Source organism: Halichoerus grypus, chromosome 14, assembly GCF_964656455.1.
Source record: "Halichoerus grypus chromosome 14, mHalGry1.hap1.1, whole genome shotgun sequence".
NCBI classification, from domain to species: Eukaryota; Metazoa; Chordata; class Mammalia; order Carnivora; family Phocidae; genus Halichoerus; species Halichoerus grypus.
Window position 1 is genome coordinate 16457579 of NC_135725.1, and position 14692 is coordinate 16472270.

Below are 14692 nucleotides of genomic sequence, written 5' to 3' on the forward strand. Positions count from 1 at the left end.
GGACCAGATGGACCTCATAGATATTTACAGAACATTCCACCCTAAAACAACAGAATACTCATTCTTCTCGAGCACTCATGGAACTTTCTCCAGAATAGACCACATACTGGGTCAGAAATCAAGTCTCAACTGATACCAAAAGATTGAGATTATTCCCTGCATATTCTCAGACCACAGTGCTTTAAAACTGGAACTCAATCATAAGAAAAAATTTGGCAGAAATTCAAACACTTGGAAGCTAAAGACCACTCTGCTCAAGAATGTTTGGGTCAACCAGGAAATCAAAGAAGAACTTAAACAATTCATGGAAATCAATGAGAACGAAAACACATTGGTCCAAAACCTATGGGATTCTGCAAAGGCGGTCCTAAGGGGGAAATACCTAGCCATCCAAGCCTCACTCAAAAAAATAGAAAAATCCCGCATTCACCAACTAACTCTACACCTTAAAGAACTAGAGAAAAAGCAACAAATGATGCCTAAGCCATGCATTAGAAGAGAAAAAATTAGAGCAGAAATCAATGAATTAGAAACCAGAAACACAGTAGATCAGATCAAAGAAACTAGAAGTTGGTTCTTTGAAAGAATTAATAAGATCAATAAACCACTGGCCAGACTTATCCAAAAGAAAAGAGAAAGGACCCAAATTAATAAAATTATGAATGAAAGGGGAGAGATCACGACTAATACCAAGGAAATAGAAACAATTTTTAGAAATTATTATCAACAACTATATGCCAATAAACTGAGCAATCTGGATGAAATGGAGGACTTCCTGGAAACCTATAAGCTGTCAAGACTGAATCAGGAAGAAATTGACAACCTGAATAGGCCAATAACCAGTAACGAGATTGAAGAAGTGATCAAAAACCTCTCAAAAAACAAGAGTCCAGGGACTGATGGATTCCATGGGGAATTCTACCAAGCATTCAAAGAAGAAATAATACCTATTCTGCTGAAGCTGTTTCAAAAAATAGAAACAGAAGGAAAACTTCCAAACTCATTCTATGAGGCCAGCATTACCTTAATCCCCAAACCAGGCAAAGACCCCACCAAAACGGAGAATTTCAGACTGGTATCCCTGGTGAATATGGATTCCAAAATCCTCAACAAAATCCTAGCTAATAGGATCCAACAATACATTAAAAGGATCATCCACCACGACCAAGTGGGATTTATTCCCGGGATGCAAGAGTGGTTCAACATTCGCAAATCAATCAATGTGATAGAACACATTAATAAGAGGAGGGAGAAGAACCATATGGTCCTCTCAATTGATGCAGAAAAAGCATTTGACAAAATGCAACATCCTTTCCTGATTAAAACTCTTCAGAGTATAGGGATAGAGGGAACATTCCTCAAGTTCATAAAATCCATCTACGAAAAACCTACAGCAAATATCAACCTCAATGGGGAAAAGCTGAGAGCCTTTCCCTTAAGATCAGGAACACAGCAAGGTTGCCCACTCTTGCCACTTTTGTTCAACATAGTACTAGAAGTCCTAGCAACAGCAATCAGACAACAAAAAGAAATAAAAGGTATTCAAATTGGCAAAGAAGAAGTCAAACTCTCTCTTTTCACAGATGACATGATACTTTATGTGGAAAACCCAAAAGACTCCATCCCCAAATTACTAGAACTCATACAGCAATTCAGTAATGTGGCAGGATACAAAATCAATGCACAGAAATCAGTTGCTTTCTTATACACTAACAACACAACTGTAGAAAGAGAAATTAGAGAAACGATTCCATTTACAATAGCACCAAAACCCCTAAGATACCTCGGAATAAACCTAACCAAAGAGGTAAAGGATCTATACTCTAAGAACTACAAAACACTCATGAAAGAAATTGAAGAAGATACAAAAAGATGGAAAAATATTCCATTCTCATGCGTCGGAAGAATAAACATTGTTAAAATGTCTATGCTACCCAGAGCAATCTATACCTTCAACGCCATCCCGATCAAAATTCCAATGACATTTTTCAAAGTGCTGGAACAAACGATCCTAAAATTTGTATGGAATCAGAAAAGACCCCGAATCGCCAAGGAAATGTTGAAAAAGAAAAACAAAGCTGGGGGCATCACGTTGCCCGATTTCAAGCTATATTACAAAGCTGTGATCACCAAGACAGCATGGTACTGGCACAAAAACAGACATATAGTCCAATGGAACAGAATAGAGAACCCAGATATGGACCCTCAACTCTATGGTCAAATAATCTTTGACAAAGCAGGAAAAAACATGCAATGGAAAAAAGACAGTCTCTTCAATAAATGGTACTGGGAAAATTGGACAGCCACATGCAGAAGAATGAAGCTCGACCATTCTCTAACACCATTCACAAAGATACACTCAAAGTGGATGAAAGACCTCAATGTGAGACAGGAATCCATCAAAATCCTAGAGGAGAACATAGGCAGTAACCTCTTTGACATTGCCCACAGCAACTTCTTTCAAGATACATCTCCAAAAGCTAGTGAAACAAAAGCAAAAATGAACTTTTGGGACTTCATCAAGATAAAAAGCTTCTGCACAGCAAAGGAAACAGTCAACAAAACAAAGAGGCAACCCACAGAATGGGAGAAGATATTTGCAAATGACACTACAGATAAAGGGCTGGTATCCAAGATCTATAAAGAACTTCTCAAACTCAACACCCAAAAAACAAATAATCAAGTCAAAAAGTGGGCAGAAGATATGAACAGACACTTCTCTGAAGAAGACATACAAATGGCTAACAGACACATGAAAAAATGTTCATCATCATTAGCCATCAGGGAAATTCAAATCAAAACCACACTGAGATACCACCTTACACCAGTTAGAATGGCAAAAATGGACAGGGAAAGAAACAATAAATGTTGGAGAGGTTATGGAGAAACGGGAAACAATAAATGTTGGAGAGGTTATGGAGAAACGAGGGTTCTGTTGGTGGGAATGCGAGTTGGTACAGCCACTTTGGAAAACAGTGTGGAGGTTCCTCAAAAATTTAAAAATAGAGCTACCCTATGACCCAGCAATTGCACTACTGGGTATTTACCCCAAAGACACAGATGTAGTGAAAAGAAGGGCCATATGCACCCCAATGTTCATAGCAGCATTGTCCGCAATAGCCAAACTGTGGAAAGAGCCGAGATGCCTTTCAACAGATGCATGGATAAAGAAGATGTGGTCCATATATACAATGGAATATTACTCAGCCATCAGAAAGGATGAATACCCAACTTTTACATCATCATGGATGGGACTGGAGGAGATTATGCTAAGTGAAATAAGTCAAGCAGAGAAAGTCAATTATCATATGGTTTCACTTCTTTGTGGAACATAAGGAATAGCATGGAGGACATTCGGAGAAGGAAGGGAAAAATGGGGGTGGGGGGAAATGGAGGGAGAGATGAACCATGAGAGACTATGGACTCTGAGAGACAAATAGGGTTTTAGAGGGGAAGGGGGAGGGGGAGGGGTTAGCCCGGTGATGGGTATTAAGGAGGGCACGTACTGCATGGAGCACTGGGTGTTATATGAAAACAATGGATCATGGATCACCACATCAAAAACTAATGATGTATTGTATGGTGACTAACATAACATAATAAAATTAAAAAAATAAAAAAATATGTTAAACTATGCTTGCTGATGTGGAAGTGCATCCTTCTTTGGTGGGGGAGAGGGAAGACTACAAAAGAAGCATGGATATTATATGAACCTAGCGTTCATTTAAAAAATGTTGCTTTGTGCGTGTGTAGAAAATTTCTGAAAGCAAATACATATATGAAAAAGTTGACAACGTTTAGTTTTTTATTGTGAGATGATGGAAACCCCTTCCTTCTACTATCTTTGCTTTATCTGAATATGAGAGTATATAGCACTTTTATCATCACAAATGAATTAATAAGGATAAAGAGGAAATTCAATTTCTATTGGGTAGGTCTTTCTTAAAGCAATAACTAATTCCCACAAAAATAAAAGTATTTATGATTGTTTTCTACAAAAAAGGATCTTACTGATGCTTCTAATTAAATTTGTTTAAAAAAAGAAAAAAAACTGTCAAGTTCTTGCTGAGAAATCTCACTAGAGAGCTGCCTCTACCCACGCGCCCCAGGGTTAGGCATGAATACAATATCATGCCTCCAAATTAAAATGTCCTAGGATGGACATCCCAGGAAAGCACCGTTCTCCGCTGACAGTTGGATTGTGAAGAGCTACAGAGGTATCTGATCCTATGCTTTCTATCCTCAGGGGCTTAGGAACAGATATTGGCCACATTTCAAATGGCTGAACCCAGGAATTCCTATAGCAACTTCATGATGTCAGGGTTTTTTGGGTTTTTGATTTTTTGGTGTTTTTGTAAGTACTCTTGGCCAATATCAAGGGTTTTCCAGGGACTCCAAGAAGTCCGGCTGAGAAGAAAGAAATCAACAAGATATTTTAAGTATTTTCATTCCATCCAAATAAATCCTTTTTAAGCAATACAAATTTGATAGAAAGCTTCCCTAGTGAGCATGGTGGGCATGAAGTTCAGCTTTGATACATAAGAATTGGGGGTCTGTTGGGGACTTTTCCCTCCCTTCCTTCCTTCCTCCCTCCCTTGCCCCCCCTCCTTCCTTTCCTCCTTTCTTTCCTTCCCTCCTTTTCTTCCTTCTCCTCCTTCTCTTCTTCCTTCTCCTTCTCTCTCCTTCCTTTCCTTTCTTTCCTTCCCTCCTTTTCTTCCTTCTCCTCCTTCTCTTCTTCCTTCTCCTTCTTCTCTCTCCTTCCTTTCTTCCTTTCCTGTGTGTGTGTAGATGCTTTGCTGTTTTTGCTCCTTCATATTGGTTCTCCTTAGAATAATAAATGTTACCAATCCACTGGAATGGACTCCACATTCTTTTACACACAAAGTGAAACTCTCCAAATAAATCCCAAGTTTCAAGATCTTTGAAAGTAAAAATGTTACTTGATGCTATATGCAAGCTTCAGGTTGTATGCATTCATCCACAAATGGAGAATCAGCAGGGAATAAGAAAGACAGAACTTTGCTCTCTTGGGGCACACATTATGATGCTGTATGAAACCCCTGAGCAATTTCTGTGGTGAGCATAGGTCAATAGAGGCAACAGGACATTTCAGGTAATTGAGAGTTCAGACCTTTAAAGGAGCCCTCCCTGCAGGGACTCTTGTTCAGGCCAGTCTCTGACCTACCCTCCTCTCCTCTCCTCTGGGGGTCTCCCTTCCCTCCCAACCACTCCACAGAGGACCACATACCTGATCCTCTCTCCCCTTTCCTTCCCTAAATGAGCCTCCAACCCTCATTCACACTAAGCTCTAAGTGACTGGCAACAATTGCCAGGGCCCCTCCCACACACACCCCCAAAAGGAGATTACACCTGTATCAGAGGAGGATAAAAGGAAAGAAAGAAACAGACATTTATTGAGGGCATACTATGCACCCAACACTATCCTAGGCACAGCGAGCATACATTATCTCAATTAATTCTCACAACAAAAGTTAGACCATTCCTTCCCCTTTATATTAAGGAAACTGTTTAACAGATGTTAACTCCCTTGGCCAAGATCATAGACAGTAGATGACACAGCTTTGATCTGGCTGACCCGCATTCTGCTGCCTCAGGAGATCAAGGTAAAAAACTCAAAGGACATTTGGCATTTAAGGCCAAAGCCAAAGGCTGAAGAGGACTTGAGCCTCCCAAGTGCGTTGGCTCCCTTGTCTTCTGCCCCAAGGGTAGGAATATCTTGTGGAAGATTTAACTCATGGAAAGAGCCAGAAGCCCACTTTCTGCTGCTTTGGACGAAAAGCCTCCATTTCTCCAGGCAGCACCTACCTTTCCATCTCTCTACCCAAGGATGTTTGCTGATTCTGGCCCTCCCTTCCCTTCTCCCTACTACAGATACTACTGTTAAAAAAGAGACAAGAGGTCCAAAACAGAGTCACTTGTGCTAAGCTCCACATCAGCAAACCAAGACATACTACCTGACCTAATTGCAGTTGCAACCTCTCCCAGGAATGTAACCTTTAACCAGTCAGTCTGGAATTACCTGGTTGGCACTAGTGAGGTCATCTGCCTGGTAGGACCCCCACGCTCACCCCGCCTTCCCCCAAAAGAAGGTGATCTTGCCCAAAACAATCCACTCCTTGTTAGAAGAACTCCCTTGCCACACCTCCTCCTGCCTATAAAAGTCTTCCATTCTGTCCAGCTCCTTGGAACTCCCCTCTCTCTATCTGCCAGATGGGATGCTGCCCAACTGATGAATCACTGAAGGCCAGTAAGATCTTTAAATTTACTCAGCTGAATTTTGTTTTTTTTTAACACTACCAAAATGGCCATCTCAAAGCATCGTGGAATCAGCACACAACACTGAAACCTTCAAAGGTCCCTATTTCTAAAAGCCCTATATGGTTTTAATGCTTCTCTATCTGGGGCATGCCACCATATATGAAATGCCATCTTCCCTGATGGTCAAACTCTTACCCCCACTCTTCTCAGGCCAGTCTCCTTACTGCTCTTCAGTCATTCCCATTCTGGTGTCAATACTCCCCCCCGCACACACACACAACCATCCTCCACCCGTCCTACCCTAAGGACAGCTGGAGGCTATGCTAAAGTCTCCACTGTTGCAGAAGACCTCTCCTGACTATGCTGTCCCCCAAGACTTCTTCCTCTCTCCTGTCACCCACAATTCCACACCACCTCACATCCTGCTTTCTTCTGGCTGTGGGTTCACATGTGTTAATTTAAGGCAGGGACCAGCTTGGACCTCTCCACTCTGTATGGATGACAAAGGAGTGCCTTTCTCCATAGCAGCCCCCCAACCAGGCCCTGGTGGCTGAGCCTCTGTGATACTCACGGCTGTGTATTTTCTGCAGAGAGAGGTACTTTTCCAGGTTCCTCCTGAGCTTCATCTCATTTCCATACTTGCCCACAGTCCCGTCATCGGACAAGATGAAGTGGGAATGCATGCCGTTGAGTGTGGTGAGCTTGCTGAGGGGGTTGCCCAGAGTCTGGTACAAACACACCACCTGGAGGACAGTGAAGATAAGAGAAGGTCAGAGCTCAAGGTCCTTCTCTGGGTTCACCTGCTCCATAAGGCCTATCCATGCATCATGGAGTTCCTGTCAAGGTTAGTAAGTATTATTTACTACCCAGAGCAGTGTTTCTCAAGCTATCTGTGGTGAAGGATCAATTTGTTTTTTTTTTAAATCTCCCATCTTTTAATGGATTGGTATATGGTCCTACTATGTGTAACCAGTATGCGGCTCATGCTACATGAGAGTCATGACACAAGTTCAACAACTCTCCCACATGCCATGCTCAGCAAGATAAGCCCACTGGCCATATGCTTAGATGTCACAGCATTTCCACGTTGCTAAAAATGGTTCTAAATATTTATAATTTCTGTACTTACCTTGTCTCAGATTATAAAACAGTTCAAAAACGTACAGTGATACACAGACTACATCACTATCCAAAAAATATGCCTTTCAATAGATCTATTCCAAAATAATACTGTTATACCACTTTTTTTTTCGTATTCCAAATGGAATGAAGAGTAACCACCAATCAACTGAATGGAGATCCATCCATTTAATATAAAACATCCAGATCTTTATTAATATTTGTGGACTCTTCCTTAAGCTACTCCAATTCTTATTTGTTTTTAGAGACAAAAGCACAGTATTTGGAGTCAGAGGGACCCAGTTTAAGTCCAGACTCTTCTACTTCCTAATTTTAACTCGGGGTAACTCTTATCTCCTTTCTCAGGCATACTTTGCTCATGTATAAGTGAGAATAATAATTCCTACAGCAGAGGGTCGCTATGAAGCTTAAAAGAAATAATGATGGGAAAAGCACTACAAACTTTATCAACATTAGTCTTTAAAAGTTACCTTTATTAATTCCTAAATGTGACACTGACACCAGAAACCAAAAAGAAAATAATTGAGAGATTTAATACTTCTGAAGTATCTTATCACTAATATCATTTTTTATAAAAGCAAAAAATGGACAATAATAGAGGAAAGGTTAAATTATAGTATTATTAAAGTACTATAGTACAGTAGAACATTATCAGGCATAAAAAATCAGAATTCACTGTTGGCCCCTAGAATACAATTTCCCACTAAAAAAACCAGCCATTTCTCAAGGAGCAAAAATATACACAATTAGCCTGGAACTTTTTTTTATACTAAAACACAAAGAAGCAATGAAAAACAACTCGAATTGTGTTAAAAGGACTCAGGAGACAACTTGAAGTTTCCACTGGCCAAAATGGGACAATCTGAGCATAATTAAGAGTAATAACTAGAATAGATGAATTGAAACATATTTAATATTCAATATGTTTCAACTCATGAACCAAAAAAAACCTCATTGTTCTCGTTGGAGGTTGATAGGTAACGGATCATTGCTTTGAAAGCTGGAAAATAAAGAGAAAGAATCAGGCATTTATTCTGCCCTTTCCCATACAACTGTACCACAAAGTAAACCAAAAAGTTGATGAGAAAATGTTTCTCTTTAGAGAGTGTTTAAGCTAATAAAGAAAGAAAGAACACTATAATTAAGCATCAGCATTTGCAACTCAGTTGAGATCATGAATCTAGGCAAGGACATCATAAAAAGAAAGATGATCATAAGTTACAAGGGAGGGACACATCTCTTATGGCATAAACTTGCACAAAAAATCTGGTATTTGATCATATCTTTGGATCAAACTACCAGTTTACAAGAAAGACAAGAGACAAATAAATACCCTAAGCCCTAATATAACAGGCTAGATCTGCAAAATCCAAACTATGGGAAACCCTTCAGGAAAAATGACCTAGTTCTTTAACAAATAAATTGCACCAAAGAGAGAGAGAGAGAGAGAGAGATGGAGGAAAAATCCATAGATTAAAAATGACTGAGGAGCACCTGGGTGGATCAGCCAGTTAAGCATCCAACTCTTGATTTTGGCTCAAGTCATGATCTCAGGGTTGTGAGATCAGCCCGGCATCAGGCTCTGTGCTGGGCGTGGAGCCTGCTTGGGATTCCCGCTCTCCTCGGCCCTTCTTCCTCTCCTCTCTAACAACAACAACAAAAGACTGAAAGTGACTCAACAGATATCTCAACCCATCACAATATAGGGAACTTTTCTGGATAATGAAATCAAACAACTAGGGCACCTGGGTGGCTCAGTCGGTTAAGCCTTTGGCTCAGGTCATGATCCCAGGGTCCTGGGATTTAGCTCCACGTCGGGACTTCTCCCTCTGCCCCTCCTCCCCGCTTGTGCTCTCTCTCTCTCATTCTTGCTCTCTCAAATAAATAAAATCTTAAAAAAAAAAAAAAAAAGAAATCAACTAAAAAATATGACAAAATCAGAACACTGAACATAGACTGGCTATTTGTTGGTATTCAGGAATTAATTTTTTAGGTATGAAAATGGCAATGTGGTTATATATTTTTTTAATTGTCCATATATTTCAGAAATATCTACTTATTGGTATTTAGAAATATCAAAGTATTGGTAAATCAATTGCTAAATTAGAAATCCTGATTAAAATATTTACCAGAGACATTATTTGATGTCCGGAATTTGCTTCAAAATATTGGAGTGAAGAGGTGGGGAATGGATAAAGGGATAGATGAAAGAAAATTGGCTCTAATCTCGTAACTGTTGAAGCTGGGAGATGGGTACATAGGACTTCATTATTTTAATCTCTCTACTCCTTAATATGTGTGAAATTTTCCAAAATGAAAGTTAAACCATACACGTCTATATTAATTGACATAGAGAAGTAACTGTTAATAATAGTTATATAGTAATAGTTAAGCCAAAGAACAGATTCATAAAAACAAACAAAAATAAAAATAAAAACATATTTACATTGGTGGGTTTCTGTTACTACTTTTTTTTCATACAAACTTTTTTTTATTATACATATGTACACATACTTAGAAAAAATTATGGAATGATACACACCAAGATATTAACAGTGGTTATCTTTCCTCTTCATACCTTTTGTAATACCTAAGATTTTTATCAGAAATATACACTATTCTTATAAACAGACTTAGACAAGTCCATTCCCTATAGAAAAAGAGACAGGATCAAAGAATTGATACACAGGAATGAATAAAGCAGAGAGTAGTACAAGATAAGGAAAGAGAAGGGTCAAATCATGAATGTTCCTTGTTTTATCTACACACACACACACCACTACAAGAAACTCGGCTATTACTCTGAGCAAGACAGGAGCCACTGAAGGGCTTTTCATAGGGGAATAGCACGATCTGATTTATATTTTAGAAGAATGATTCTGGCTACTGTGTTGAGATTAGATTATAAGAAGTGACAAGGATGAGAGAAGGGAAGGCTATTACTACAATCATTCAGGTGACAGAAAATGGTGGTTTGGACCTGCTTAGTAACAGTGGGGGTAATGAGAAGAGGTCATATTCCACATATATTTTTATATTTAAAGTGAAACTGAGATAATTTACTGATGGATTAGGTTTGAGGTGTTGAGACAGAGATCATTCCAGGATTAGTCCAAGGTTTTTGGCTTGAACAACTGCAAGGATAAGATCATCATTTTCTAAGATAGGGCAAGTAGGGAGACAAAGTTGGTTTGGGGTATATTACATTCAAGATGCCTTTTAGATGCCCAGGTATAGTGCTGAGTTGGCAATTAGATACACATTCATTTCCTTTTGTTGTGAACGGGTTGTCTACTTACATCTTTTCCAATAAGATCTCTCTGGTTCTCAATGACGCCCCAAGGAGGGATTCCAACTGTGCAGATTTTTCTCAAGGACTGGAAGGAATGGGCTTTCAGGGCATCCCCAACATGTTTCGACACGCCTATGAACAACAGAGATCAAACTTTAACAGATGAATCGTGCAAAACACCGTGACTGCTGGAAAGAGACAAATGGGCATGGATATATGCAAGGGGACATTCTTAGGGAAAGTTGCTGGCACAGTGGAATGAATTTCCGATATCTTGGCTTCCTCTACTCTCTTTTAACACTGCTTTCTCCTATCACTGATCTCTTTACCTGAACAATTCTCCCTTTGGGCAATTTTTGCTTACAACCTCAGTCCTGTCCCTATTTTTGACTGACCAGAAAGTCCTCTGAGGCCAACATGAATGTTCTTTTTTTCTCTAACCTTCTCGACTGTCCCAGCAAAACATCCTGCAGATATGGCCCTTGCTTCACTGAAGCAAATTAAGTTAATAGCTTTATAGACAGAAATATTCCAGAACTAATACATTCATATTTGACCTTCCAGAATTAATAACAACAATAATTATAGCCAGCACTGACCAAACTCTTACAATGCACCAGGTGCTTTTTTAAATGTTTTACAAGTATTTACACTTTAAGTAGAAACTTTATTTAGTCTATTTTATAGGCAAGAATTGAGTCATAAAGAAGTTAAATAATTTGCCCATCGTTATGGAGCTGGTAATTTGTAGAGCTTGGATTCCAAACAAGGATATCTGACTTTCCTTTTTTAAACAGACTTTACTTTTTAAAGCAATTTTAGGTTCACACAAAACTGAGCCAGTAGTACAGACTTCCCTTATACCCCCTAATCTATACACCCACAGCCTCCCACCACTGTTACCATCCCCCCTCCGTGCTACATTTGTTATAACTGATGAACCTATACTAACCTATACTAACACATCATTATCACCCGAAGACCGTAGTTTACATTAGGGATTGGTGCTATAGCTTCCATACAACCACCGATCTTTTTACTGTCTCCCGTTTTGCCTTTTCCAGAATGTCATATAGTTATTAGAATCATGCAGTATGCGGCCTTTGAGATTGGCTTAATCTGCCTTTTTAACGACAACACTGCATTGCACCACTTTCTCCTCTTATATATAGTACTGGTCCTCTATGTGTCATTAGCAGAGAAACAAACAAAAACTCTATTGCAAGCATCTGATGCACAGCACCTAATCATTTCCCTCTCTCTGGCATCTTCCCCTCCACCCTATTTTTTACACTTTGCCCAGAGTCATTTTCTAGAATTGGGGATCTGGACCACAGGCATGTATCAATATCAGCTGTGCAGCCATCCACTGCAATAGAGATTTGGACTCAGGGACATCTGGGTGGCTCAGTCGGTTAAGCATCTGCCTTTGGCTCAGGTCATGATCCCAGGGTCTTGGGTCGAGTCCTGCATTGGGCTCCCTGCTCCGCGGGAGCCTGCTTCTCCCTCTGCCTGCCGCCCCCCACCCCCACTTGTGCTCTCTCTCTCTCTGACAAATAAATAAATAAAATATTAAAAAAAAAAAAAAAATAGAGATTTGGACTCCATAGGTTTGGCGTGGGTTACCAGCATGGTGATGCTGGTGGATGTATTTCAGCATCCCACATGTGATCCTAGTATATATTGTCTACTGAGACTCTCCTTAAAACCAGGTCTATGTCATTTTCTATCCATTCTCCTGTCCAAATTCCTTTGAGGGCCCCCTGCTACACAGAGAATAAAACCTCAGCCCAACAGCATGGCACCCAGTCTGGCTCCAGTCTCCCTTGTCCCTGTCCTCTGACACATGGCACATCCAGCCCATAGCCTTATTGCCTCTTTCTACACATGCCTTCACCTCCAGCCATGTGCCTGGCCTTGAACTCCCACCTCTGTCTAGGATGCTCCTTCCTACCCTTCCCTCAAGGTCAACGCCAAGTGCTATATCCTTCTCCATGCCTTCCCGGGTACCCTCAGTTGGAACTGGAATGTGTCTTCCTCTTCCTTGTACTCCCAAACACTTGCTTTGTATCTCAGCTATGACCCAGTGGGCACTGATTGTAGTTAGTTGCTCACTGTTATCATAGTCCACCTTATCACTAAACCCAGGGCCCATATCTTACTCATCTTTCATCCACAGCATCTATCCAAATGCTAGATACATAAGACTTGTGGCATTCAATTAAATGTCAAACATTCAGGCCAGATACTGCAGTTGAGAAGCAGCTCAAGAATAGGCAGAAGCTGGTAAGCAACACTTCTCAAATTTAAATGTGCATAAGAATCATCTGGGGATGTTGTCAAAATGCAGATTCAGGTCCTGCTGTTCTGGGAAGGTATCTGAGATCTGCATTCCCAGCAAACTCCCAGGTGATGCTGATGTTACTGGTCCAGATGTCCCTCCCTGAGCAGTCAGGCCCTAAGGAGTTGTGGTTGAATGGGGTCAGATCCTGATTACTGTTTAAGAAAGCTCCAAGTATGTCTCATTTCTCATTTCTTTTGTTTATATGAACTATTTTAATAGTCTTCACACTATTATATTTGTGTTCCTTAATTGGTCCTAACCTAAAATGTTAAACACACACACACACACACACACACACACACACACACACACACAGCAGTAAGTAAAATAAAGCCTATGTTGTTAAAAAGGGAAACCACCGGACCAAAATGGAATCACTTAGGCCAAGTTATCAAACTGGGGCTTAAACCTAACCTAACCTAACTGCAGTTCCAACCGCCCCCAGAAATGTAGTCTTACCCATTCAATGAGACATTTTCTGATCAGTACCAATGACGTAATCTGTCACAAGGACTCTCCTCATCCCGCCCCCCGCCACACACACACCCCATAAAGGAAGATGAGGTAATCTGCATGATTAGACCCCATGCCATTCCCCCTGAGGGAAGATGACCTTGCTTGGAACAATCCTTCCTTTTCTTTTGCTAACAACTTCCTTGCCCCACCCTCCTTCCTATAAAAACCTTCCATTTTGTAGTACAACTTCTGTGAGCATCGCTTTACTTGCTAAATGGGATGCTGCTTAATTCATGAATTGCTTAGTAAAACCAATTAGATCTTCAAATTTACTCAGTTGTATTTTTGTTGTTGAACTTGACCCTGGTGAGTTTAGCTCACGCCCAAGCCCACACACTCCATACTTGCATGGATTTTGTGTCCTTTCAAACCTCACCATGGTCTAAAGTTCATGAAAAGACTATTTTCTTTCCCAGAAGTTTACCCACGGTTGTGTTAAAATAGCATATTTTAACAATGGTAAAAACGTATTCCAGGAAAGGTCTATGATTCTGGGTTTTTTCCTAGCCATTATGCTTTTTGTCTTTCTCATGCCACCATGTCTCCTGGGAGCACTGCAGAGCAGAGATTAGGTGCCATACTACCGGATTCAGTTAGAAAGAGGGAATTTTTTTTTTTTTTAAGTGAAGCAGGGAGTGCACTTTACCAGTATTAATGCCTTCTGTTATTATCCACGCTCCTGTTGTCTCTGCAGCTTTGACCAAACCTTGGCTGAAGATCTCTTTAAGTTTGGAGGGCATCTTGAAGTTCTGGATGCCCCCGTGGACAGAGATCACCAGCTTTGGCAGTTCCATCTTCCACTCTTTCAACATTAAATGTAACAGATGATCCAACTTTGTATCATAAGAAGTTCTAATATACTGGAAGATATGCATAGACACATGTACATAAAATAGGAAAAACTACATGCCGGTAACAATGAGCACACAGCAGGGTGACTGAAATGGCCAAAACTTAAAAGGAAGTGTCTGAGATTTCTTTAAAAGTTCATCGTTGTATAATGGAAACATTTACTTTGAAAGGATCCCACACCCCCTGTAAGTTCCTTCTGGGAATTAACAAGTCACGGTAGGAAGGCTTCCTCTGGCTTTCAGGGTTGGCCCACCAATGTTCTCTAGAAG

At 40.2% G+C, this 14692-nt stretch overlaps 1 protein-coding gene across 1 annotated transcript in view; it reads right to left on the reverse strand.

Moving 5' to 3' along the window:
• The window catches only part of TRPM6 (transient receptor potential cation channel subfamily M member 6), a 140035-nt gene that overhangs the window by 91682 nt on the left and 33661 nt on the right, over positions 1-14692 (reverse strand). The window contains exons 5-7 of the mRNA XM_078062325.1: positions 14218-14431; positions 10719-10843; positions 6851-7022 (exon numbers count right to left, since the gene is read on the reverse strand). Of these exons, the coding sequence (XP_077918451.1) occupies positions 6851-7022; positions 10719-10843; positions 14218-14431 (511 nt within the window). The remainder of the gene's footprint in view (positions 1-6850; positions 7023-10718; positions 10844-14217; positions 14432-14692) is intronic.